This window comes from Somniosus microcephalus, chromosome 2 (genome assembly GCF_052327205.1).
Source record: "Somniosus microcephalus isolate GS21.2 chromosome 2, FLI_Smic_1.0, whole genome shotgun sequence".
Taxonomy (NCBI): Eukaryota; Metazoa; Chordata; class Chondrichthyes; order Squaliformes; family Somniosidae; genus Somniosus; species Somniosus microcephalus.
In genome coordinates this window covers 123,160,907-123,187,278 of record NC_140988.1, presented here as the reverse complement: position 1 = coordinate 123,187,278, position 26,372 = coordinate 123,160,907, and the positions used below count along the sequence as shown (strand labels likewise).

The following is a 26,372-nucleotide window of genomic DNA, read 5'->3' as shown; positions in this document are numbered from 1 at the left end:
GCGCTAGCCCCGGACCTCAAATCGGTCCAATCTCAGGACCCTGCCCTGAGAGGGGTATTTAACGCGGTTAGCGAGGGGAAGAAAATGGAAGGCCCGTATGGTGCAGCATCCCTGTCCATAAAAGAGGGAGTGCTGTTTAAAGAAGAGCAGTGGGTGGTGCCTCAGCAGCACCGGAGGGAATTCCTTCAACTGGCCCATGAGGGACCAGGAGCAGGGCACCCCGGGCCTGAGGTCACCTGGCAGCGGGTGGAACAAGCAGGATGGTGGCCAGGACTCCGGGAGGACGTCCGGGAGTTTTGCGCGAACTGTCTTGTGCGCGCGGCAAATAACCCCGATCCTCACAGGAGGAAGGTGCCGATGGGACACGTTAGGAGGGTAGAGGGACCATGGCAGTCAATCCAAATTGACTATATCGGACCCTTACCCGCCACCCAGGGAGGCTTTCAGTACTGCCTCGTTCTGGTGGACGTGTTCTCTAAATGGGTTGAAGCCTTCCCCTGCCGAACAGCCACAGCGTTAGGGACTGCGAGAATCTTGGTGCGGGAGGTGTTCTCGAGATGGGGACTGCCCCAGTTCGTGGAATGCGATCAGGGAAGCCAGTTTACCGGCCAAGTAATGCAGAACACCCTGATGCTGCTGGGCATTCAGGGGAAATGGCACGTAGCCTACAATCCACAGTCATCGGGGATTGTGGAGCGGATGAACCGCACCTTAAAAGAAAAAATGAGGAAGGAGATAATGGGTTCGCCCCAAAGGTGGGCAGAAGTCCTGCCTCTTGTCCTCATGGGGATCCGCTCCAGCCAGTCGAAAAGTACGGGGTACTCTCCGCATGAGCTCATGACCAGGAGGGTCATGAGAACCCCCACCCATGTCCTGGCCCCAGTCCTAACGGAGGGGCAGCTAAGGGAGGTGAATCGGGACAAATTCGCCCGCACGCTCCTTGAACGCCTCCAAAGGATCTATGAGGGGGCCGCAGGTAACATGGGGAGGCAGCACCAGGGAAATAGGATGCTGCTCGAGCCCAGTAAAACCCATCGCTGGGAGGTAGGGGATCTAGTGATGGTAAGGAACTTCGCCCGTGTGGGGAGTTTTGAGCCACTTTACATGGGTCCCTACAGCATCGTAGATCAGGCCAGCCCCATGGTGTATGCTGTGAAACTGCCCCGGCGCACAAAATGGTTTCACATCAATCAATGTAAGCTGTTTAAGCCGGAGGCAGGGAAGCAGGCAGCGGGGGCTGAAAAAGGCAGCAAAGAATTAAAAACTGCAGGGGAGCTGCAGCCGCAGGTCACACAGGCTGGACGAGCAGCCTGCATGAGGGGAGGAGTTGTCCCGTCCACACGGGAGACTCCCCCATTGTTCTGGGACCCAGAAGGGGAGGAGCCGGAGGTCCTCGGTCCTGTCCCTGGTCACCCAGAAGGGGAGGAGCCGGAGGTCCTAGGTCCTGTCCCTGGTCACAAGGAAGCCGAGTCGGAGGACGAAGGTCCCGCCCCCGACTGCGGTGAAGGGGAGGAGCCGGAGGTCTTAGGTCTTGCCCCTGAGTGCAGCATTAGAGAGGTGGCGTCTGGGGGCGGAGACTCTCAACCTGGAGTCCCAGGTAGCGGGGAGGTGCCTGCCGCTGACCCAGAGCCTAGGGAGGCGGAGCCTGCGGGAGGAAGCCCACAGCCGGCAGTCGTGGGGAAGCCACGGACTGCAGCCAGGGCCAAAACTCCAGCCAAGGGTCCGACCTACGAGGAAGCCTCATATGTGGTGACCCGTAGACGGTCAAATAGAAAACCGCAACCGAAGAAGGTCTGGTCGCCGGTTTTCACAAGAGGGACCCCCCGGAAGAAAGCTGCGAGAAGTTTAAACGGTCCACAGCCAGCAGCCACGGGCTGCCAGGGACCAGCAGCTGAGACCGATGTGGGAACGCAGCAGGGGGAGGCCTGCGACGGTCCCCGCAGATTATAAGCTGGCCGCCCGGAGACGGGCGGCAGATGTATATATTTATATAGTTTTGGGTAATAAGGTTTAGTTTATTGTAATTTTAGAAAATAAGTAATGTGGTCTTCTGGAAGTATGGTAGCACTTTGGAGCGGTAGAATGTGGCAAGTTTTAAGTGAGCTAGGGTCGCGGGACCCACTCACCCCGCACCCAAGCCGAGGAGCCCAGGGAGCCCGGCTCGAAACTTTTTTTTTTCTCTCCGCCAGATCATAACAAGATGATGCCAGTCGGAGGCATCATCCTCGCGGCCCTGGTGGGCCTCAACGTCGCCTGGAGGGGAGAGCCGGAGGATCATCATATCTTTGGCTGTTCCGGGGAAACTGCGCCTCTGGCCCACGATGGGCAGGGCCTGCGCGAAGCAGAGGAAGTCGCTGGGTACACCCACGAGGGCAACTGGCCCGGATGGCTGGGCTCGAACGCCACAAAATATTCAAGCGAAACTGGCTTCACATACGGGGAGGTCTCTTTTTCGTGTCTTCGGATCAAGATCCAGGCCACGCGGATCAGTGTGACTGTGGGGAAACGTATTTGCCTAACCTGCGGGGGGTACGTCCCCCTGGATAGGTGGTGGTGGCTCAGGAAACTGAGCAGGGACATGGGGAACCCCAGAGGAAAGTGGGAAAGGTTAGGGAACAACACTCACCGGACTATCACAGGGACCCAGGGAGGGTTGACAGTGTGCTGGGATAAATGGTGGGAACCCGATCAGGGGATTTATGTGTGTATGTGGGGTTCAGAGAAAGTCTTCCCCACAGGTGTTTCCATCATTTTCCACAGCCAGTGGCAAGATAACGGGAGGGGGATAGACTGGGAATCGCGCTTGGACGCATGCGCGGTCCCCTACTCCCCAATCGCGGTTAATGCCACTGAGCTAGTGACCCGCCCCCCGACAGCCCCTGCCCACGACCCAGACACTACGGACGGTAGCAGATGGATGCCCCACCACCACCAAGGGACCAGGGAACGGGTTAGTATTAGTTCCCACTGACCAAATGGCCTATCAGGGGGTCCATTGCGCGGTGGCCTCGGTCATCCTCAACCTGACCGAGGTGCACCTGCCGGAATGGTGCCCCGTAGAGACGGCAAGGCTGTATCAGGCCCTGCTGAAAGAGACCCTGCAGAAGTTTTACGAGTTTGACTTCGCGGGCGTCAATAGAACCGAACTCTACACCGAGGGCCACAAGGAATGGGAGCAACTGGGGAGACAAAGAAGGGGCGCCATGAACGACTGGTTCACAGGGTTTAACACTGGGTCATCCATCATAAATAGTATGGATGACATCGAATTGCAACGGCAGGTTAATGGGTTAAAGATCCAGTTGAGGGGGATCCTCACGGACGAAAATCGGGTGGTGGGTTCGGAGCTCCATGAGGACCAGGCTATGACTCTCCATTTAAAAGAAATCATAGCAGAGCTGGAGAAGCAGGCTCGGACGGTCAACACTCTCATTAGGGAGGACAGGAACGCCTCAGATCAGGCTGCCCAGAATGAGGTGTGCGTACTATACGGAGCATGGTTGCTGGGCGAGGGCCGCAGCAATCTGGAGGACTTAAAACAGGGTTTGGTCCCCTCCTGGATCAGTAACAAACACCTCGCAGCCCTCCACCCCTTTGAGAACGCGTTGAGTCCGTGCCAGCTCCGGCTCGCTTCTGAGGCCTACCCAGTCCCGGTGGACTGTGGTCGCGCCAACCACACCATCATGGGGGTTGTCGTGCGGATCCCAGTAATGAGTAGGGCGGCCCGACCTGCGCCGGTGTATAGGGTGGTGAACATTGGAGTCATTCGGGGGGGAGCACACGTCCGTTTTGCAGAGGTCCCACCCTACGTCATTAAGTGGGAGCATGCTATGACGGGGACTGACCTCTCGGGGTGCCGTAGCCGGGGAGCACACATAATCCTGTGTCCCCAGCACTTGAATGCCTATTCAACACCACAGTGCGGGTTCAGTTCTGCTGACGCTAAGCCTATCAATTGCACCATGGAAGCCATGGCACAGGACCATGTTCCCCCACAGGTGGCATACATAGGAGGTGGGACATATTGTGTCGCCACCGCAGCGTCTCACTACCGGCACGGACAGCACGGCTGGTGCGCGGTCAGTGAAAGCAGCTTCTGTTTCAAACCCGAGGCAGTAGTTCAAGTGGCACAGCTGCGGATTATCCCGATCCCTGAACCATCCACTGTTCACCTCACTGTCAAGGAGAACTTCATCGATCTCCAGAAGTACGTGGCCCACTTTGGTTTCACAATTCCCCCTCTCCCAGAACATTTAACCGAACTGCTGAAAGCAGTTACTGTCTCTCAGAAGCACTTCTTTACTTTAGAGCAGAAAACCACCGACATAGGGGCAAAAATCCAAGACATAGTGGTTCCACCATGGTGGAACCTTTTTGATAATATAGCGATCCCATCATGGGTCAGACTGGCTTCCAACGTCTTAGTGGTGTGCCAGGTAGGGATCGTTCTGTACCTGGTCTGTGTCCAGTGTAGGAGGAAGGGACACGACAGGGAGTTCCCTAGTCAGCGGAATTGGCGGGGCCACTATGTCAGCATAAACGGGGACACGCCCGTGTAGCTAAATGTTTTTATTCCATCTGTTTTTGGTGTATTATAACAAAGATTGTGTTGCGTCGGGTTATGACTCTAAGGTGAGTCTGTACATAGCATAAATGTTTCTCCGGTAGGGGATATCTACTCAACTCCGTTTTCGGGATGAGGAAAGTGCGTGTGCGAGGTACACTCCATAGTCAGGTAAACTACGGGGAGGGTCAGTTGGGGGGGGAGCGGATTTATGCTCACCCTAAAACATTCATGATACAAAAGACGATTTGAGATGTCCATTGTATCACAGGGAGGACTGTAGGATTCACAAAAATCCAGGAAAATACAGTCTACATTGTAAAACCCCTGAAATGGCCACATTTTATGAACACAAGATGGAGTTGGCAGATCACATGACTCATTTCAGAAGGACATACCACTGCAGTATCTTAAAGAAACCTGAGTCACCACCGATTAGAAGATTCCAGAACTGACTGCAATTGATATGATAAAATGGTTACAGTAGTAACGAAGTCAAAACAAAAGTATTTACACCTCAAGGTGTGTTAATTGCTAGCAAAACGCAAACCCATCTCTGAAATCGCAGAGCACAGACAAAACCTATTATCTGTACCAAACTCAGAGGGACACAGGACAGATCCCATTAGTTTCATTTACAAGACATTAAAATAAAGTACCCGCTTTTGTCAAAGCAGCCTGCCCATTACTTTAACAAAAGAAAACCCCTGATTTGGCGCCAAGATAAGGGCAAGAAAACAGTATAACTGTTGGGGGAAAAGAGAAAACACAGTTTCATACAGGAGCACCAAGGTCAAGGACAGTTTTAAAAGCCCTGGTGAGCATAGAGGTCCAACTCCACCTAGCTGATCTAGTTGAGGTATACTGTAGAGACGGGAGGGTTTTTAATATTAAGAGCTTTGTAATTCGGGAGTGTTATTCATCCTTCGTTGTGCCGTGCGCTTTCTCCACCCCCGTTTTATTATATCGCTGATCTAGAATTGATGTATTATGATAGTCAAAGTAACTCTTGTGTGTTAAATTTTAGTTCCCATTGAGAGGCGTGTTCATGATTTTTGTCTGCATTGTTTCTTCATTCTCTATGTTTTATTCTCCTTAAAAATAAAGATACCTTTGATTTAAAACTTACCTTGTCTCACCTGATCCATTTGTCTTCCGAGTCACAAGTTGGGCCAACACATCAAGGTGGTCTGGCAATAAGCCCAGTGTCTAGAACCGGTGAGGGGGGAGCGCTTCGGAACTGCTCACGAGCAGTGTGAAATCAAAAACCGATCTCGCACACCACAAGCTCGTTAAAACGACCCCTTACAACTGGGGGATGGATTCTGATTGGAGCTGGGGGATGGACCCTGATCAGAGTGGGGGGTGGACCCTGATCAGAACTGGGGGATGGATTCTGATTGGAGCTGGGGGATGGACTCTGATTGGAGCTGGGGGATGGATTCTGATTGGAGCTGGGGGATGGATTCTGATTGGAGCTGGGGGATGGATTCTGATTGGAGCTGGGGGGTGGACTCTGATTGGAGCTGGGGGATGGACTCTGATTGGAGCTGGGGGATGGATTCTGATTGGAGCTGGGGGATGGATTCTGATTGGAGCTGGGGGATGGACTCTGATTGGAGCTGGGGGATGGACTCTGATTGGAGCTGGGGGATGGACTCTATTAGAGCTGGGGGATGGATTCTGATTAGAGCTGGGGGATGGACTCTATTAGAGCTGGGGGATGGATTCTGATTAGAGCGGGGGATGAAGTTATAGAGTTATACAGCACAGAAAGAGGCCCTTCGGCCCATTATGTCCGTGCCGGCCATCAAGCCCTGTCTATTCTAATCCCATTTTCCAGCACTTGGTCCGTAGCCTTGTATGCTATGGCATTTCAAATGCTCATCTAAACGCTTCTTTAATGTTATGAGGGTCCCTGCCTCTACCACCCTTTCAGGCAGTGAGTTCCAGATTCCAACCACCCTCTGGGTGAAAAAGTTTTTCCTCAAATCCCCTCTAAACCTCCTGCCCCTTACCTTGAAACTATGCCCCCTGGTTACTGACCCCTCTACTAAGGGGAAAAGTTCCTTTCTATCTACCCTATCTATGCCCCTCATAATTTTGTACACCTCAATCAGGTCCCCCCTCAGCCTTCTCTGCTCTAAGGGAAACAATCCCAGCCAGTCCAGTCTCTCTTCATAGCTGAAGTGCTCCAGCCCAGGTAACATCCTGGTGAATCTCCTCTGCACCCTCTCCAATGCAATCACATCCTTCCTATAGTGTGGTGACCAGAACTGCACACAGTATTCCAGCTGTGGCCTAACTAGCGTTTTGTACAGCTCCATCATAACCTCCCTGCTCTTATATTCTATGCCTCGGCTAATGAAGGCAAGTATCCCATATGCCTTTTTAACCACCTTATCTACCTGTCCTGCTGCCTTCAGGGATCTATATACATGCACACCAAGGTCCCTCTGATCCTCTGTCCTTCCTAGAGTCCTACCATTCATTGGCCCAGAAATTCGGGTCGGGGGCTTCCCGCGGGTGCAAGCCCCCGACCTGCACTTACCTAGTGCACCGGCCGTTGAGCTGTGGGCCCCCGTGGAATTCCGATCCTGGGCCTGCTCCAGCTGTCGGCGCGCAGTGCTTGCGTATCCCAGAGGCGCAGTTAGTTCGATGCGTCTCCTGGGATCACGTGGGCCATGGGGAGCCAATCGGAGCAGGGAATGCTCCATTCATAAGTTTGACAGGAAGAGCTGTCAAAACTTATAAATACTACGGCCCCAAAACATCACTAAATCTTCAAATAATTTTTTTTTTTAAATCACATTTTTAAAATAAACTATAAATTACATGAAATAACTATTTTAAACAATAATTTAAATTTTTGAAAACAATAATTTTATTTTCTAATGGGACTAAAAATAAACTTACCTTGCTTTAAAGTATTTAAAAATAATAAACCTGTGGAACAAATGTTTTAATTTTAATTAATTCACCACTTACCTTGTAAAAAGCAGGCCTTACGCCTGCTTTTTAAATGTGTAAATTCTGGAGACTTACCCTCCCGGGAAAACCTGTGAAAAAAACATAAGTTTGATGCGCACGCGCAGCCTCTGCCGCGCACGCGTACGACCTCTTAACCCTTGCTTTCAAGCGACCGGAAGTGCCGGTTTCCCGCGCATGCGCAGTGCATGCAGGAAACCGGCACTTCCATTGGGCTTACGGGTGAGTACCCCATGCGTACTCACCCGTGGAGACCTGAATTTCTGGGCCAATGTGTGTTCCCTTGCCTTGTTAGTCCTCCCAAAATGCATCACCTCACACTTTTCAAGGTTAAATTCCATTTGCCACTGTTCTGCCCATCTAACCATCCCGTCTATATCGTCCTGTAGCCTGAGGCTTCCCTCCTCGTTATTTACAACTCCACCAATTTTTGTGTCATCTGCGAACTTACTGATCATACCTCCTACATTCATATCTAAATCATTAATATACACTACAAACAGCAAAGGACCCAGCACCGATCCCTGACACAGGCTTCCAGTCACAAAAACAACCTTTGACCATCACGCTCTGCCTCCTGCCACTAAGCCAATTTTGGATCCATTGTGCCAAGTTGCCCTGGATCCCATGTGCTCTTACCTTCTTGACCAGTCTCCCATGCGAGACTTTGTCAAAAGCCTTACATCAACTGCACTATCCTCATCCACACACCTAGCCACCCCCCTCGAAAAATTCAATCAAATTGGTCAGACATGATCTCCCCCCGACAAAGCCATGCTGACTATCCTTGATTAATCCTTGCCTCTCCAAGTGGAGACTAATACTGTCCCTCAGAATGTTTTCCAATAATTTCCCTACCACTGATGTTAGGCTCATTGGCCTGTAATTCCCTGGCTTATCCCTACTACCTTTCTTGAATAATGGTACTACGGTAGCTGTCCTCCAGTCCTCTGGCACCTCCCCTGTGGCCAGAGAGGTTCTGAAAATTTGTGTCAGAGCCCCTGCAATCTCCTCCCTTGCCTCACACAGCAGCCTGGGATACATCTCATCTGGGCCTGGGGATTTATCCACTTTTAAGCCCGCTAAAACCGCTAGTACCTCCTCCCTCTCAATACTAATTTGTTCAGTAGCCAGCACATTAAATACAGCCAGGGAGCAGACTGTTGATATACAAATTGACAAGCTGGTTAAATGTTGGTGGGAACTTTCTGACTGACCTAGGCGGTCATTGTGCCACTGCTCATTATAACTTGCTGCTTCATGTGTAGCTAATATGTTATATCATTCAAAGTTGTATTTGGAATTTTAAATATAAAACCGCAGTCAATTTACCTTCACACAACTAGAACTCTGATGCCCAGACAGGAATTAATTATCCATCACCATTTTATAAATCAATGTACAGTTTTATAAATTCAATGGCCGGAATTTCCTGTACCTGGGCAGGTTGGGTGCGGGCGGTCGCCGTGGCAAGATGCGACCCTGTTCTTCATTTCATCCCACTCCTGAGATCGACTTTCCCTTAATGGCGCCTATTAAGCCAGCCCTGCGCGTTACCCAGCCCTATTAAATGGTGCGGATCTGATGACGACCATTGCAGCGTTGGAAAGACTAACAAACATGACTGCACGAGACAAAGTGCTGCACCCAGGTTCTCCGATGACTCCCTCCATATGCTTGTGGAGGGAGTGAGAGCACCCAGGGAGGTCCTCTTCCCTTCCAATGGGCGCAAGAGACCTCCCCAGCAGACCAAAGGAGCCTGGCTCCAAATAACAGAGGAGGTCAACAGCAGGGATGTCTCCGGAGGACCTGTGTGCAGTGCCGCAAATGTTTCAATGATCTCATTAGATCAGGAAAGGTGAGTACAAAACCACACTCAACTTCATCCTGCTGCGCCTCTCATCACATCCCCATCACTCTGCCTTCCCAACCCTGCAAATGCACATCCTTACTCACACCAAAATGCCTTGCATGTCCACCCATCCCTTTCTCTCTGTCTACATTATCACATCCCCATCTGACTAACCATCCCTCACACTCACCCTCATCCTAATGCAATCATACCAACTAACAACATACAAAGAGGCCACTTGGCATTGCCACCCCAATCCATCATAGTCTTCCTCTAAAGATGTAACCCATCCATTCCTTACACTCATTCCATCACTCTCCCTCAACCTTCTCTTCTTTCCTTCCCTGAAGAAGAGAGCTCACAATAAGAGGGAGAGGGAGAGAACCGGACGTGGCCATCCGTCCTTAATAGCAGCAGAGGCAGTCACCCTGGAAGTGAGAGGAGTTGCAGAGCAGCTGGAGGTGGGAGATGGAGAGAGGGGGACATCTCAGCAACGTGGAGACAGAATTACATCTCATACAGCCACATGGCAAACAGTAGTCACTCATATGGGGACTGATGTCTACAGCCAGTGAATGTTCATCATGTGCATAATGGTATCTTTACCCATTCTTGATATGATATATCTAACTCAATTCTTTACTCTCCCACAGGTCCATCAAGTGCCCCCCCTCCCACCACTGTCCAGTAGGAGGAGGAAGACAACTCTTCAGAGGAGCCTCCAGCCTCTGAGGGCACAGCGTCACCAGACATGAGCGCACCCAGCACCAGCATAGATACGCACACCTGGGTGGGTCCCATGCGAGATAGAGTAACGTTATCACCTGAGGTGTCACAAGTCACAAGTGAGCAAGAGGAGATGGTGGAGACAGAGACGGCAGCAGAGACTCCTCGCCGGAGGGTGCAGGACACTCCCAGCTCTGCTCAGCTGCATGCAGATGCTGAACCTTGGGGCTATTCAGAAAGACGGTGATCCTGGAGGTGCAGCAAGAAGTGTAGGAGGCTCTTACAGGTTTTGTGACCGCGATGTCTGCAAATGTTCATCGAATGGAGGTGTCCATCTCCAACATGAGCACCGCCGTGCCGCAGGCGATGGCGACTGTAGGCTCTTCCATGGAAAGGATGGCTATTGCATGGAGCAGCTAATGCACCACTCACAGGAACACATGGTCTCTATGGAGACTAGATGGCTATCTGTGGAGAATAGATGGCTATGTATGGAGAATAAATGGCAGACGCTCATAGTCCTCCTGTCTAGGAGGGGTGTCAATGTAAACTTGGGTCCACGTGGCCCCACTGCTGTGTAGCAAGGTGCTCTCCAGCTCCTTGCTAGCAGGGAAGTGCAGGTGGCCCATGAGAGGAATGATAATGAGAGGGGACATGGAAGTGGAGACCCCTCTCAAAGCGCTCCCACTTCTCCCCTGTTGATCCCGCCCCTTCAGTCAGAGCCCCACATGCTGCCTTGGATCGCGATGGCCGAGTCTACCCCTGCACAGTCGCAGGAGGAGCAGACATTGGCGGGGCCATCACAGGCTCCAAAACCCAGAGGACGTCCACCAAAAGTATCTATGCAGTTGTAGCAGGGAATTGAGCAGGCTGACTTTACCTCTGCTGAAACCACAGGGGTAGCAGTTTGTAGAAGCACACGTAAGAGAAAGATGAAGCACAAGTAGATGCACAAGGGTAACCACTTGGGTGTTTTAATAAATGTTTGTGTAAAGTTTCCGTTACTCTGATGTCACAGATAATAATATTTATTTTCACCACTGGCCAAATTTGTGTGCAACTTTGGAAGCAGTTTAGTGAGTTGGAGTGAATGGTGAGACATAGGGGTGATTTTCCTGGAGCCGTCAGGCGGGGTTTCAGGCGTGTGGGGGGGGGAAAATCGCAAAATTAGGGGGTCGCGACTCCCCCCCCGCCAGATTCCCCGTCCCGTCCAACTTTCACCCCGGCGTTTCAATCCGACCCGAATCAGTCCCGCCCGCAGCAGGCGGGACTGGTCTTTAGGCACCCTAATCACCAATAATTGGCATCTATAATGCCATTTTAAGGGGCCCTTGCTACTTTCAGCCTTTTCCCACGCTAAACACGCCTGGTGGGAACACCGCTGATGAAACCTGGCGTGAACAATATCGGCTCGCTTACTTTCAGCTGCAGGTCAATCAGGAAAGAGAAGATTGAATCAGACAGCATTTGTAGGTTGCAGGACCTTGTTGTTTCAGGCTTGGGGCAACTTGTCAAGGCTTAGGCACAGCTGTGGAAGGTTGGAGCTCCACACACTTCTCCAGTGTGAGCTCCTGGGAAGCACCGCTCGGCACCCTCACTCAGCGCTTCCTCAACGGAGGCATCTACCAGAAGTATGGGAGGCCTTTTTTCCCTTCCCTTCATGCCATTAGAGGATCTCCAGCAGCAGAGGCGTCAGCAGCAGAACCAGCAACAGCAGCATCAGCAGCAGGAGCGCCAAGCTACTGCTCAGTCACCTGAAGCTACACAGGCCAGAAGGGGCCAGCGCTTGGATGAGCCTTGAGAGCACCTTGCTGCGCATCAGGGGGCCATGGGGACCTGTATCTGCACTGGCAGTCCTACTCAGAAGGACTTCCATGAAGGTCTGGTTTCTCTGTTTAATAGATGCCCATCGCTCCTCAAGAAATGTTATTCTATTATGAACACTCACCATGTTTTCCATACCCTGGCGACTTATCTCCTCCATGGAGGGTGCCAACCTTTCCATGGTGATGCGTTCATGCGCCAATGACTACGCAAAGGCTCAGCTCATCTTTGCTATGGACTCCTCCATTCGCTCCACACTCGCAGCGACCCTAGAGACAAAACCTGCCAGAGACTCCTGCATCTGTGCATGGAGTTCCATCACCTCTGATCTTACGGATGGACCCAGAGGCAGAGGGTTAACATGCAGCTGAGCTGAGCTGGCAGAGTCCTGCGCCCTCCAACGAGGACTCTCCACTGCTGTCCCTGTCTCCACAATCTGCTGATGTTCACTTGTGAGCTGTGAAACACCAGGTGACAACACTACTCTATGTCCCGAAGGTCCCCCCGAGGTGTGAGTGTCTGCACCGGTGCTGGGTGCGCTTACTTCTGCTGGCGCTGCGCCCTCAGAGGTTGGAGCTTCCTCTGAGGAGTCTGGCTGCACAGCCTCTTCCTCCTCCACAGTGGGGACGGGGGCTCTGGATGGTATTGTGGGGGAGTAAAGGAAGGAGTTAGAGATGTAATGCCAAGGTTCTTCTGGTGACTCCCAGCGAGTTGACATCTGCTGACACCTGCATCCATGCAGCCTTGGTCTCAGTGGGAGGCCTCTTCCTCCCTGACCTAGGGAAGAGGACCTCCCTGTGGGCCCTAACCCCATCCAATAATGCCTGCAGTGAAGCCTCGTCGAATTTGGAGGCAGCTCGGGGTCTGGCACTGGCCACAGCTGCTGCAGGCTCCTCTGCCATCATGTATGGTTCATTTGGAAGCCTTCAGAGGATGCAGTGCTTGCTGTGGACCTTGAAAGCACCACGAATGATGACATCATATTGTGGGGCTTTCTGACTGGAAATTGTCAATTAGCAAGGGTTCCCACACACTGGAAATGAATTGGCCAATTGAGGGAAAATTGCTTCGATGTGGCAGACCCATTTAGATTCGTGTGGGAACCCCGACATTCGGGGAACCCGACAATTCCCCGCACCTGCGGGGAAATCGGCCCCATAATGTTACCTCCAGCAATCAGTGTGAAAGGAATGGCTTGGTCATTGTAGTGATCCTTTATGGTGTTGCTGTGGGGTGGTGCCAACCTGGCGCAGCATGTGGCAGCCATATGGGTGTAATGCCTGAAGTTAAGTAAATCTGGCCATGGTGAGACCATCCCTGGCCTCCCAGTCAGCAATGTGCTTGGGTGCTGGTGGGATCTGGACCTCAGGTTCCTCCTGCTCCTCCTCCTCATCTTCCAGCTGATCCTCCTGCTCCTCCTCCTCTGAAGAGGCTGTGCGCTTTGAGCCTTGCTCCTCATGCAGCGCTAATCCTCATTGCTGTGCTATGACCATGACGATTCTGGAGACCCTGGCTAGTGCATACTGAAGGGCTCCTCCAGATCTGTCAAGGCACCTGAAGCACATTTGCAGCATGCCTATTGTCTGCTCTATGACATATCTGGTGGAAATGTGGCTTTCATTATATCTTTCCTGGGCCTCAGTACTTGGCCTCATCAAGGGTGTCATGAGCCACGTCTTCAGTGGATAGCCCTTGTCTCCAAGCAGCCAGCCGGAAAGTCTGTTTGGAGGAGCAAAGAACTGAGGGAGGGTAGACTGGCGCAACATGAAAGAGTCATGACAGCTGCCAGGGAATCTAGCGCACATATGCATGATGATCTTCCTATGGTTACAGAGCAGCTGCACATTGAGGGAGTGGAAGCCCTTGCGGTTGACAAAAACTCCCAGCTGATGATGGGGTGCCCTGATGGCCACATGTGTGCAGTCGATGATGCCCTGCACCTGTGGGAAGCCAGCCAGAGTGGCAAGGCTGAGCGCCTGCTCAGTAACACTGGCTTCATCAGTGGCAAAGTTGATATAATTGGCTGACTTGCCAAAGAGAGCATCGGTGACCTGTGTGATGCATCTGTGGACGGCCGACTGCGAAATACAGCAAATGTCTGCTACAGATCCCTGGAAGGAGCCTGAGGCTAAGAAGTTGAGACCGGTGGTAAGGCGTGTCCACCAGGTCCTCTGGGCTGCAGGCCTTGCTCGAGCAATGTGCAAATGTCTGCGATGACTTGGCGTGATAGCCTGAGCCTCCTTTGGCACTGCTGCTCAGCCATGTTGAGGAGACTCATCCTCTGCCTGTATACCCTGTGTTGGGGGTATTGCCTCCGGCGCGGTGCAGCCCTGCGCTGATGCCCTCTGTCCTGTGTAGCATCAGGTGGTTGAGGAGAAGGTTGGTGGTGTTGTTATTGGTTCTGCTGGTCTTGGGCCTCATCGTGGTCCAATTGTGAGGACCAAGGTGAGACAGTATAAACAGCAGCCATGCTTATGTAATAGATGGAAGGTCAAGTAGAGATGAGAGAAGCAAGCTGTCAATGGTGTGATAGATTCTACCAATGAGCTGACAGTGGATCCCGACTTTGCTGAAAAGACTTGCAACCTCTAGAAAGCTAAATCTGTGCTGACAATTAATTCAGTAACAGCATCTGCCTTAGGAAAGTGACCAGGTGTCAGGTGGGAGTTTTTATTGCATTTTCCATGCTGTGGACTAATGAGCTGGATCAATGGACACTCAGCTTCTGCCTTAGGTTCACAGACATGGTTCCCGTGGTGATCCAGGGAAATTTGAAAAGAAGGGTTAAAAAGAGCTTTAAAGGTCTGACAAGGACCTAATAATCATTTAAATTAGCTCGGTCGCCTCGGGTCGCAGCCATGCTGGCAAATGCGCCCGATGGAAAGGTGCGTGGGGGCGGGATGACGGCAGGTTACCAACCCGCTCCAAGTTATTTCAAATTTCCCTCCCGACCCACCTCCAATCGCCTGCATAGACCCCGGAAAGTTCCGCCCACTATGTCCAATTTATAACATTAATAAGAACATAAAAACCTAAGAACATAAGGAATAGGAGCAGGAGTCCACCATACGGCCCCTCGCACCTGCTCCACCATTCAATAAGATCATGACTAAACTTCTACATTAACTCCACTTTTCCGCCCGATCCCCATATCCCTCGATTCCCTAAGTGCCCAAAAATCTATCGATCTCAGTCTTAAATATACTCAACAACTGAGCATCCACAGCCCTCAGAGGTAGAGAATTCCAAAGAAATGTCTCCTCACCTCAGTCTTAGATGGCCGACCCCTTAGCCTGAGACTATGACCCTAGTTTGACTCTCCAGCCAGGGGAAACAGCCTCTCAAGCCCTCTAAGAATTTTATACATTTCAATAACATCACCTCTCATTCTTCTAAACTCTAGGGAGTATAGGCCCATTCTACTCAATTTCTCCTCATGGGACAGCCCTCTTATTCCAAGAATCAATCTAGTGAACCTTTGTTGCACTGCCTTTTAAGGCAAGTATATATTTCCTTAGGTAAGGAGACCAAAACTGTACACAGTGCTCAAGGTCTGGTCTCACCAAAGCCCTGTATAATTGTAGCAAGAGTTTGTTACTCTTGCAATAACGGCTAACATACCATTTGCCTTCCTAATTGCTTGCTGTACCAGCATGTTAACATTCTATACTTCATGTACAAGGACACCCAAATCCCTCTGAATCCCAACATTTACCAATCTCTCACCTTTTAAAAAATATTCTGCTTTTCCATTCTTCCTACCAAAGTGGATAATTTCACTTCCCCACATCATACTCTATCTGCCACCCTCTTGCCCAATCACTTAAGGTCTATATCCCTTTGCAGCCTCTTTGCATTCTTCTCACAGTTTACTTTCCCACCTAGCTTTATATCATCAGCAAATTTGGATATACTACAGTTGGTCCCCTCAACTAAGTCATTGATATAGATTGTAACTTGCTGAGGCCCAAGCACTGATCCTTGTGGCACTCCACTAGTTACATCCCACCATCCCAGAAATGATCTGTTTATTCCTACTCTGTTTTCTGTCCTTTAACAAATCTTCAATCCATGCTAATATAGTACCCCCATACCCATGAGCCCTAGTCTTGTGTAACAATCTCTTGATGGCACCTTATTGAATGCCTTCTGAAAATCCAAATACCTGTATACTATACCCCCTGGTTCCCCCTTATCTACCCTGCTAGTTACACACTCAAAATAGATTTGTCAAACACGATTTCCCTTTCATAAAACCGTGTTGACTCTGCCTAACCATATTGTGATTTTCCAAGTGCCCTGTTACCATGTCTTTAATAATAGATTCTAGCATTTTCCCTACTACTGATGTCAGGCTTACTGGCCTATAGTTCCCTGTTTTCTCTCTTCCTCCTTTCTTGTACAGTGGGGTTGCATTTGCTACCTTCCAATCCACAGGGACTGTTCTAAAATCTGGGGAATACTGGAAGAGTAAAACCAATGCATCCACTATCTCTGCAGCCACCTCTTTTAAAATCCTATGATGCAGGCCATCAGGTCCAGCGAATATGTCGACTTTTAGTTCCATTAATTTCTCCCATACTTTTTCTTTACTAATATTAATTACTTTAAGTTTCTCGCTCTCATTAGACCACTGGTTCCCCATTATTTCTGGTATGTACTTTGTGTCTTCTACTGTGAAGACAGATACAAAATATTTGTTTAATGTCTCTGCCATTTCCTTATTCCCCATTATAATTTCTCCTGCCTTTGCCTCTAAGGAACCTACATTTACTTTCATTAATCTTTTCCTTTTTACATACTTGTCAAAGCTCTTACAATCTGTTTTTACATTTCTTGCTAGTTTACTCTCATATTCTATTTTCTCTGTCTTTATCAATTTCTTGCTCATCCTTTGCTAATGTTTGAAACCCTCCCAGTCCTCAGGTTTACTACTCTTTTTGGTAACATTGTAAGCCTCTTCTTTTAATCTAATACTATCTTTAACTTTTCTAGTTAACCATGGTTGTACCATTTTTCCAGTGGAGTTTATATTCCTCAAAGGAATGTATATTTGTTGAAAATTATGATTTTTTTTAATTTAAATGTTTGCCATTGCTTATCTATCATCATATCTTTTAATCTAATTTCCCAATCTACCTTAGCCAGCTCATCTCGCATACCTCCATAATTGGCTTTGTTTAAATTTAAGACCCTAGTTTTAGAGTTAACCACATCACTCTAAATCTTGGGCAGAGAATCTTTGGAATTCTCTACCCCAGAGGGCTGTGGAGGCTCAGCCGTTGAGTATATTCAAGACAGATCAATAGATTTTTGGATATTAAGGGAATCAAGGGATATGGGGATAGTGCAGGAAAGTGGAGTTAAGGTACAAGATCGGCCATGACCTTATTGAATGGCGGAGCAAACTCGATGGGCCAAATGGCCTACTCTGCTCCTATTTCTTATGTTTTTATGTTCTTAACTCAATAAGAAATTCTATCATATTATGATCACTTGTCCCCACAGGATCCTTAATTATAAGATTACTAATTAACCCTGTATCATTACACAATACTAGATCTAAAATAGCCTGTTCCTTAGTTGGTTCCTCGACATATTGTTCTATAAAACTATCTTGATTATATTGCATGAACTCATCCTCCAAGCCACTTTTGCCAATTTGGTTTGCCCAGCCTATATGAAGATTAAAGTCCCCCACAACTATTGCAGTAGCCTTGTTACATGCTCCTCTAATTTCCTGATTGATATTCTGTCCAACGCTGTAACTACTAGTAGGGGGGCCCATAAATGACTCCCACCAGTGTTTTCTGCCTGACATGAATCTTGTCATTCATGTGGAAATGACTTAGGAAATAATACTGGGCAGCCTGCTGGTGGCGCTGTCCAGGGAGAGTATAAATACTCGGGCATGGGCCCAGCTTGCTCAGGACATTCTTTAACAGGCACTAGTGAAGGACACAACTAAATCTCCATGTTGAAAAACAGTTGATTAAAGCCTACATCAATTTAATCAACTGCAACCCGCTCCACGTGCTGAGAGATATGGGAACAGACAGCTACGATTCAAACTGTAGAAGGGAACTCGGACGTAGTAATCAATCCATCATGGAGAAACTACTCAGACCCACCCGTCTGGACCTGGACTCGAATTCACTTATAGCTGCTAAGGTATGAAAACACTGGTATCGTACCTTCAGCAACTTCCTCGAGGAGTGTGGTGAGAATGTTCCTAATAAGTTACGAATGCTTGCCAATTATGTATCCCCTCATGTGTTTGACTATATCGAAGACTGTGTAGACTATGACTCCGCTATCCAAACACTACAGCAACTAAATGTTAAGGCCCCAAATGAAATTTTTGCTCGGCACCTACGGGCCACAACTCGACAACAACCCGGGGTATCACTTGACGAATTCCTTCAAGAGCTTCGCAGGCTCAGCAAAGATTGTAACCTCAAAGCTGTCTCAGCTGAGCAGTACCGGGAGGAATTAATTCGTGACTCTTTTATTAACAGAATTGCTTCTTCCCTCATATGCCTGCATCTATTCTTAGTCCGATTAATCGGCAGAAGATAGCCACCGGACTTCCAATCTTTCAGGCGGGAAGAATGACATGAATCTTGTCATTCATGTGGAAATGACTTGGGAAATAATACTGGGTGGCCTGCTGGTGGTGCTGTCCAGGGAGAGTATAAATACTCGGGCATGGGCCCAGCTTGTGCAGGACATTCTTTAACAGGAACTAGTGAAGGACACAACTAGATCTCCATGTTGAAAAACAGTTGATTAAAGCCTTGTTTAATACTCAGACCAAGTGCCTAGTAGTTTTCTTACGTCACTGCCTTTTGCTATTTCCTAGCTCCACCCATACTGATTCTACATCCTGATTTTCTGGGCTAAGATCCTTTCTCGCTACTGCTTTTATCTCATCCATTATTATCAGGGCTACATCACCTCCTTTTCCATTTTGCCTATCTTTTTCTAAAAATCAAGTACCCTGGAATATTTAGTTCCCAACCTTGGTCACCCCGTAACCAAGTTTCAGTAATGGCTACTAGATCAAATCAATTTATCTCTACTTGTGCCATTAATTCATCTATCTTGTTATGAATGCTTATGCATTCAAACATAGTGCCTTTAATTTTAACTTTTTACTATTTTTCCCTTTATGGCCTTAGTCGCTAATGTCCTATTACCATTGTTAAACTCTCTGTCCCCTCCTGACACAATCTGGTTGATTTTACCCAGATTGCTACTCTGCTCTACAGCCTTGACTTTTCTCTTTAGACGTGTAAATTTACCCTTACCTGAACCCTCCCTCTCCCTTATTAGTTTAAAGCCCTATCTACTGTCCTAGTTATTCAATTTGCCAGGACACTGGTCCCAGCCCAGTTTAAGTGGAGTTCTTTCCAATGGAACAGCTCCCTCTTTCCCCAGTACTGGTGCCAGTGCCTCATGAATTGAAACCCCTTCCTCCCACACCACTCTTTCAGCCATACATTTAAACCTCTAATCTGTTTGTCCCTATGCCAATTTGCACATGGCTCAGGTAATAATCCAGAGATTATTACCTGTAGCTGAGCATTGCAATGCTACAGAACATTCTAAATAGACAAAAGCTTCAATAAAGCCATTACTGTAAAATTGTTGGTTGAAGGTCTTTACCTGATAATTGTGTGTCTGATTCTGCTGCTGGCTGGCGGAAGGGATGCACCACTTTGATATCAGCTGGAGGCAAAAAAGACGGTTTAGGGCTGATGGTAACTACGTCTTTCCCAGTGTACTTGTTCGCTCGCCGAATAGTGCCAGTCTTCCAATCTGAGTAGTACACGTGCTCAGCAAAGAGAGACATTCCAAATGGCTGGTGACTGTACAGACAGAAGGAGGCACGGCAAACAATGAGGACAAATATTGTGTTTTGTTTTTCTTCTTGAGTTTCACACAGTGCCAATTCCTTCTCATACACTAGGTCAAGTAATTATACTTCCTCCCCATGAAATGCATTTTAGTACAAAAAACAAGATTCTGTACTCTAATGATTGTCAATCACTATGATTCCTAGATTTAAAAAGGAAGATAGAACAATTCAGGGAACCATAGGCCATTTAGCTTAATGTCAGTGGTAGGAAAGATAGTGGAATCTTTACTCAAAGGTTTAATGGAAAAACATCTAGAAATTGAAAATATAATATAGTCAGCACGGATTCCAAAAGGGAAGTTCATGCTTGACCAACCTTATTGAATTCTTTGAAAAAGTAACAGAAAGGGTCGGCAAGGGTAATGTAGTTGGCATAATATATTGGGATTTTTAAAAGGCCTTTGATAAGGTACCACATAGTAGGCTCATGACTAAGGTCAGAACATGTGAGTCAGGGGACAAGTAACAGAATGGATAGGAAGCAGACAACTAAACAGAAAACAAAGAGTAGGGTTAAAGATAGTTACTCAGATTGCCAAATTTTGGGAAGTGGTGTTCTACAAGGATCAGTGCTTGAACCATTGTTGTTCACCATTTACATAAATGAATTGGGCTTGGGAATCGGAAGTACAATTTCTAAATTTGTGGACAACACCAAATTGGTGGGTATAATTAATACTGAGAAAGACTGCAATAAAATACAGGAAGACATAACTAAACTTGCAGAATGGGCGTGTAATTGACAAATGAATTTCAATATAGATAAAAGTGAGGTTCTACATTTTGGTATAAAGTATAAGGAGGCCACATACTCCTTTGAAAATAGTGTCTAAATGGGGTAGAGAAGCAGAGGAATCTGGGGGTACAGATACACAAATCACTAAAAGTAGTGATGCAGGTTAATAAGGCCATAAAAAAGCAAGCAAAACACTGGGGTTCATTTCTAGAGGGAATAGAATTGAAAAGCAGAGAATTTATGTTTACTTTGTTTAGACCACACTTGGAGTATTGTGAACAGTTCTGGTCTCCATATTATAAAAAGGATATAGAAGTAGAGGAGAAGGTGCCAAAAATGTACTAGAATGATACCAGAACTAAGAGGTTATACCTATCAGGAAGATTGAACAGGCTGGGACTCTTTCCTCTAGAAAAGAGAAGACTATGGTGTGACCTGATAAGGACTAAGGCTTGACCCTTGAAAGAACACCTATACGGCATCTTAACACTCCCACACCAACCATCGCGTGGCCTCTCTGAGTGAGATTGCCAATTTAGTGCCAGTTAGTGCAAATTGGTGTCAAATTAGGGCAGTTTTGTGGTGTGAGCCCATGTTCTGTAGTAACTGAACTGAAACTGCCCATCTCATTTCCATTTCCCTTGGAACCAATAGATAGAAGACACTTTCATCCCATCAGTCTGGATTGGCTTTAAACTCTAGGTGGAAGGTTAGTTCCTAGATTCAAACTTAAATTCTAGAGACAAAAGGCCAGCAGATGTTTCTTTATCCCTGATACACATTTTTACAATTTGTACACTAATGCAGTGATCCATACAAAAGTAATATTCTGCTCTTTTTCCTCTTTACAATTTCAACAACAACAATAACTTGCATTTATATATTTTATAAATGTGGAGGGGCACAGAAGTTTAGGGATGAAATTCCAGAGCTTAGGGCTGATACGACTGAAGGCAGGCCCGCCAATGGTGGGACAAAGGGAGTGGAGGTTGCGTAAAAGGCCAAGTTTGGTGGAACGCATAGTTCTTGGTAAATTGTAGGGCTGGAGGAGGTTATGGAGATATGGCGAGGTGAGGCCATGGAGGGATTTGAACATGAGGATGAGAATTTTAAATTCGAGGCATTGGTGGAGCAGAATCCAATGTAGGTCAGCAAGCACAGGATGAGGAGGACTTGGTGCAGGTTAGGAATCGGGCAGTAGAGCTTTGAATGAGATCAAGTTTATGGAGGGTGGAAAATGGGAGGCCGGCCAGGAAAGCGTAATTTCTCTTCACTTTTTCCACATCTGTGTCAGCTGTGGCTGTTGGTAGCACTCCTGCCTCTGAGTTAGAAGGCTGTGAGTTCAAGTCCCACCCCAGCAACTTGAGCAGAAAATCTAGGATGATACTCCAGCACTGTACTGAGGGAGTGCTGCACTGTTGGAGGTGCTGTCTTTCGAATGAGACGTTAAACAGAGGCCCCTTCTTCCCTCTTTGGTGGACGTGTTCTACCCAATATTTATCCCTCAACCAACATCACTAAAACAAAATGGCCCAGTAATTCGGGTCCCAACGCGTGAGTACGCACGGGGTACTCACGCGTGGACCCGATGGAAGTGCCGGTTTCTTGCATGCACAACGCATGCGCGGGAAAACGGCACTTCCGGTCCCCTGAAAGCAGGGGTTAAGAGGTGAAACGCGTGCGACGTATGAGGCAGCGCGTACGCGTTGAACTTCCTTTTTTTTGACAGGTTTGCCCGTGCGTGAAGGCCTCCACTTTTTACACATTAAAAAAGCAGACGTAAGGACTTCATTTTAAAAGGTAAGTGGTCAATTAATTAAAATTAGAACATTTTTTCCACAGGTTTATTATTTTTAAATACTTTACAGTAAGGTAAGTGTATTTTTAGCTCCGATTTTTTATAAAATTATTTTTTTCAAAAATTTTAATTATTGTTTAAAATGGTTATTTAATGTTATTTATAGTTGATTTAAATAGTGTGATGTTTTTTTAAAATTTATTTTCAGGTTATGTACTGTTTTGGGCGCCCGGAGTTTTCATGAGTTTGACAGGTCTTATGTCAAACTCATGAATGGACTTTTCCCTCCTCCGATTGGTTGCCCAGTGCTCACGTGATCCCAGCCGACGCATCGCACTAAGTACGCCGCTGGGTCACGCAAGCACAGCGCGCCGGGAGCTGGACCGGGCCACAGACAGGAAATCCACGCAGGCCCAGGCCTCAACTGTCGGCGCGCAATGTAAGTGTAGGTCGGGGGCTTGCACCCGCGGGAAGCCCCCGACATGAATTTCTGGGCCATTATCTGGTCATTATCACATTGTTGTTTGTGGGACTTTGGTGTGCGTAAATTGACTACCGCATTTCCTACATTACAACAGTGATTACATTTCAAAGTTACTTAATTAGCTGACGTGAAAGGCACTATATAAATGTAAGCTCTTTCTATCTTTCTTTTATTATAGAGACTAACAAATCTAACGTAAGGGCAGTATACCCGCAGCTTTCTGATATGCACTGGTGGCAGGTAAGGTACCCCACTCTGGGCGAGAACTCGGAAAATCTGTATGATAATATAATCCTTGTAAATTATAAACAAACCTTTTTTTTTCTTTTGGAGTATGTTGTGAATATTCTATTACAGAAATAGATTCACTTTCAACAAACAAAAGTTATTCAAAATTATTGGGCCATGAAATTCATGGATTCTCCCATTCTCCTGTTGTAATTCTGCTGGAAGACTGACAGAACTCTGCAAAAGACAAGAGATTAACCAGGTTCTGCTGGGTCTCAGGACCACAGCAAGATCCCATAATGTGATGAAAGTATTCTTTTTTCTGATGTTTGATAGAAAAATGTCATCAGAACTCCCTGTTTTTCTGTGATTAAGGGATGTTTAACACCAACCTAAACCACCAGAACAGACAGGTGGGACCTCTGTGTACCATCTCATCCAAAAGATGGAACATGCAGCAATGCAGCCTACCCTCAGTACTGCATTGGAGTATGAATTTTTGGAGCAGAACTAGAACCCACTATCATGTGACTCAAATGTGAGAGTGCTGCCAACTGAGCCAAACTGTTGGCGTAATGAGTTTTACTTTTAGGGGTGTATATTGTGGGGTAGCGAGGAACTGTCATAGCAGCTGCAACTTGGAGAATTTTGTTTGCTGGAATATGATGTGTACAATTTTTTTTTGGTGGGAAGTGATTGGGGAGAATTGAAAATTAAGAGAAAGGCTTGCATGAAATGATTGGTCAATACTGAAAATAACCTATAGTTAACCAATTGAAAAGGAGGAAAACAAAGACGTAACTAATAATGAAGAAGAAATTTGACAGGAACACACAATGGTTATAGCGTAGATGAAAGACTTGCTGCACACAACACACACAAGAGGTTATTTTATGGATTCAAAACCTAAAGTTAAGGAATTTGAATTGTACTTGCACAGTCATATTGATCCATCTAAAAATAAAGCAGTTATGTAAAAAAATCATAACTAATTGTAATTGCCACAATTTTTTGAATCTTGGGCGAACTTTAACTGTAGTGTCAGTCTGTGCACCCAGTACAAGCAGATACCAGCACAGCAGTCTCTCCTCGCAGTTTGCTACAAATTACATCACTTCAGTGTATATGGAAATAAACTACTGTAGATGCAGTGCACAGAAAAGAATAATCTATGTAGCCTAAAAATTATGCTGTGTGATATTACTGAATAGATATTGCATTGGTTTCTATTCTAATGAAGGCATTTTAAAATAAAGAGGTTAATGTCTCGACTGAAACAGCAGGCCATATATTTTCACATCAATGGTCATATTGCAAAAACTAATACCTAGGCTAATATATTTAATAAAGTGCACAGAATTAATATACTGTTGATTATTGTCCATGTTCAATACAGGTGCACCAGATTAAAAATGGTGTTGAAATGGAGGAGAGATATTTGACAATTCAAAATCATATATTAAAAAAAAGAGAGCAATAGTGAAGAGTTGGTCCTGGGGTGCAAAAATAAACTTGATTATTTTTGTCATGACACTTACTGCATTGATTGTTTGATGATATGAGCTGAATCTCCATTGTAATCACATGATCCGATGCTGCTCGAGATATTCTCAACGTCACTTTGAACCCAGAAGAGCCGCTTGTCAATCAGATCCAGAGTTAATGTCTTCACATTTTTGGCGGTCTTGAAAATGGTGACAGCTCTGCTAGCATTTAGAGTTGCACGTTGAATGCTTGGAACAGAGCCTTCTGAAGCCCAAAACATATACCTTGGAATAAGATTATGCAGTTTGTATTAATTATCACAGTAATGTTATAAAGCTTTTTCTGGGGACTTGATGGTACGCAGGGTTGGCTGTAGGATAGTGTGTAATATAATACGTTAACAACTTGGCATCGGTAAAGAGCATCATGGGTTAGTTAGTATAGAATGCTACAGTGACTACATAGAGAGAATAGGATAGATTTTTGACAGTACACTACTGTAAAATGGGTGATTGTGAATCAGCAGCCCATTTTACGTTATTGCACAAAGTTAAAATCAATCCCAATATGTATAGATAAGCAAGAGGAATTAACTGAATTCTGCTGAATATACAGAACAGGCTGCTTGAGCAACAATAAATATAAAAGCAGAACTAAGAGTGACTGGCATAAGTGTAATGAACCATAGTACTGGTTAAAGCTAGTTATAGATAAGTAGCGTGCTTAATGTAGATGGAACTTATATACATGACTCGAATAGTGAAAGTACTGTTCTATGCAGTCAAGCCCAGGTCAGTTGAAAAAGTATGGAGATGATTAGAACAATACAAGGAAAACAGAATGCAGCAAACTTGAGAACTGGAATTATTTGGTAGAGAGAAAGACTAGGGCCTCATATAACTGCTAACAGCTTTGTACCAAAATTAGCCATGTGATGTACTACAGAACTGATTTAAGTCAGTTTTAGACAAAGGGATAGCACATCATGGGGGAAAAATTCAGTTGGTAGCACCACCCGTTAGCGCCTTAAGAGGGCGCTAAGTGGGGCGCAAACCAATTAGCACCCGGGCGCGGCGATATCTGCGCCTCTCGCGAAATTGACCGGACATTTTGCGGCGGCGCTAAACAATACCGCCCGATCTCCTACACACACAGATCGTGACGTCATTCGCGAGTGCAACGCCCTTGGGGCGCCCCGGACCGGAAATTCAGTGGCGCCCCCCTCCTTTCCGCCTGGCGCTACCAACGACAGGTTGACTGGAACGCTTCCCAGTCGCTGTGGGGCTGGGGGGGCGCTATTTAAAGGGGGCCTCTTCCTGGCTTTTGTGTGGTAGCCATTTTTGCACCACTCGTTCTGAGAGAGAGAGAGAGAGATTTGCAGAGAGACAAAGAGAGAAAGAGAGACTTCTGCATTGAGTCAACGCTGTCTGAGGTAGTTTTGGCTTCTGACCATAACTTTGCAGGTACTTTGCTTTTTGACCTTCATAACTTTGATTGCCCAGATATTATGGGGGCTGCAATGAATGGGAACGTCATCCTTCTCCATCACATTCGGAGGGCACAGAGATGCAGAGAGAGAGTGGCAATCATGGCCAGATGGAGGAGGGCCAACAGGCCTTGGTACAGGAGACCTTACCCTCCCAGGGTTTTTCACCAACAGTTCTCCTACATTAATATGTCTGAGGAGCAGTGTTTGCAAAGGCTGCGATTCAGCAAGGAGGTGGTCACTGAGCTCTGCCACCTGCTTCAGCCAGATCTGCAGCCTC

At 47.1% G+C, this 26,372-nt stretch overlaps 1 protein-coding gene across 1 annotated transcript in view; it reads right to left on the bottom strand.

Moving 5' to 3' along the window:
- egf (epidermal growth factor) overlaps window positions 1-26,372 on the bottom strand; it is a 210,417-nt gene that overhangs the window by 140,477 nt on the left and 43,568 nt on the right. The window contains exons 5-6 of the mRNA XM_085962213.1: window positions 24,660-24,890; window positions 19,623-19,825 (exon numbers count right to left, since the gene is read on the bottom strand). Coding sequence (XP_085818339.1) covers window positions 19,623-19,825; window positions 24,660-24,890 — 434 coding nt within the window. The remainder of the gene's footprint in view (window positions 1-19,622; window positions 19,826-24,659; window positions 24,891-26,372) is intronic.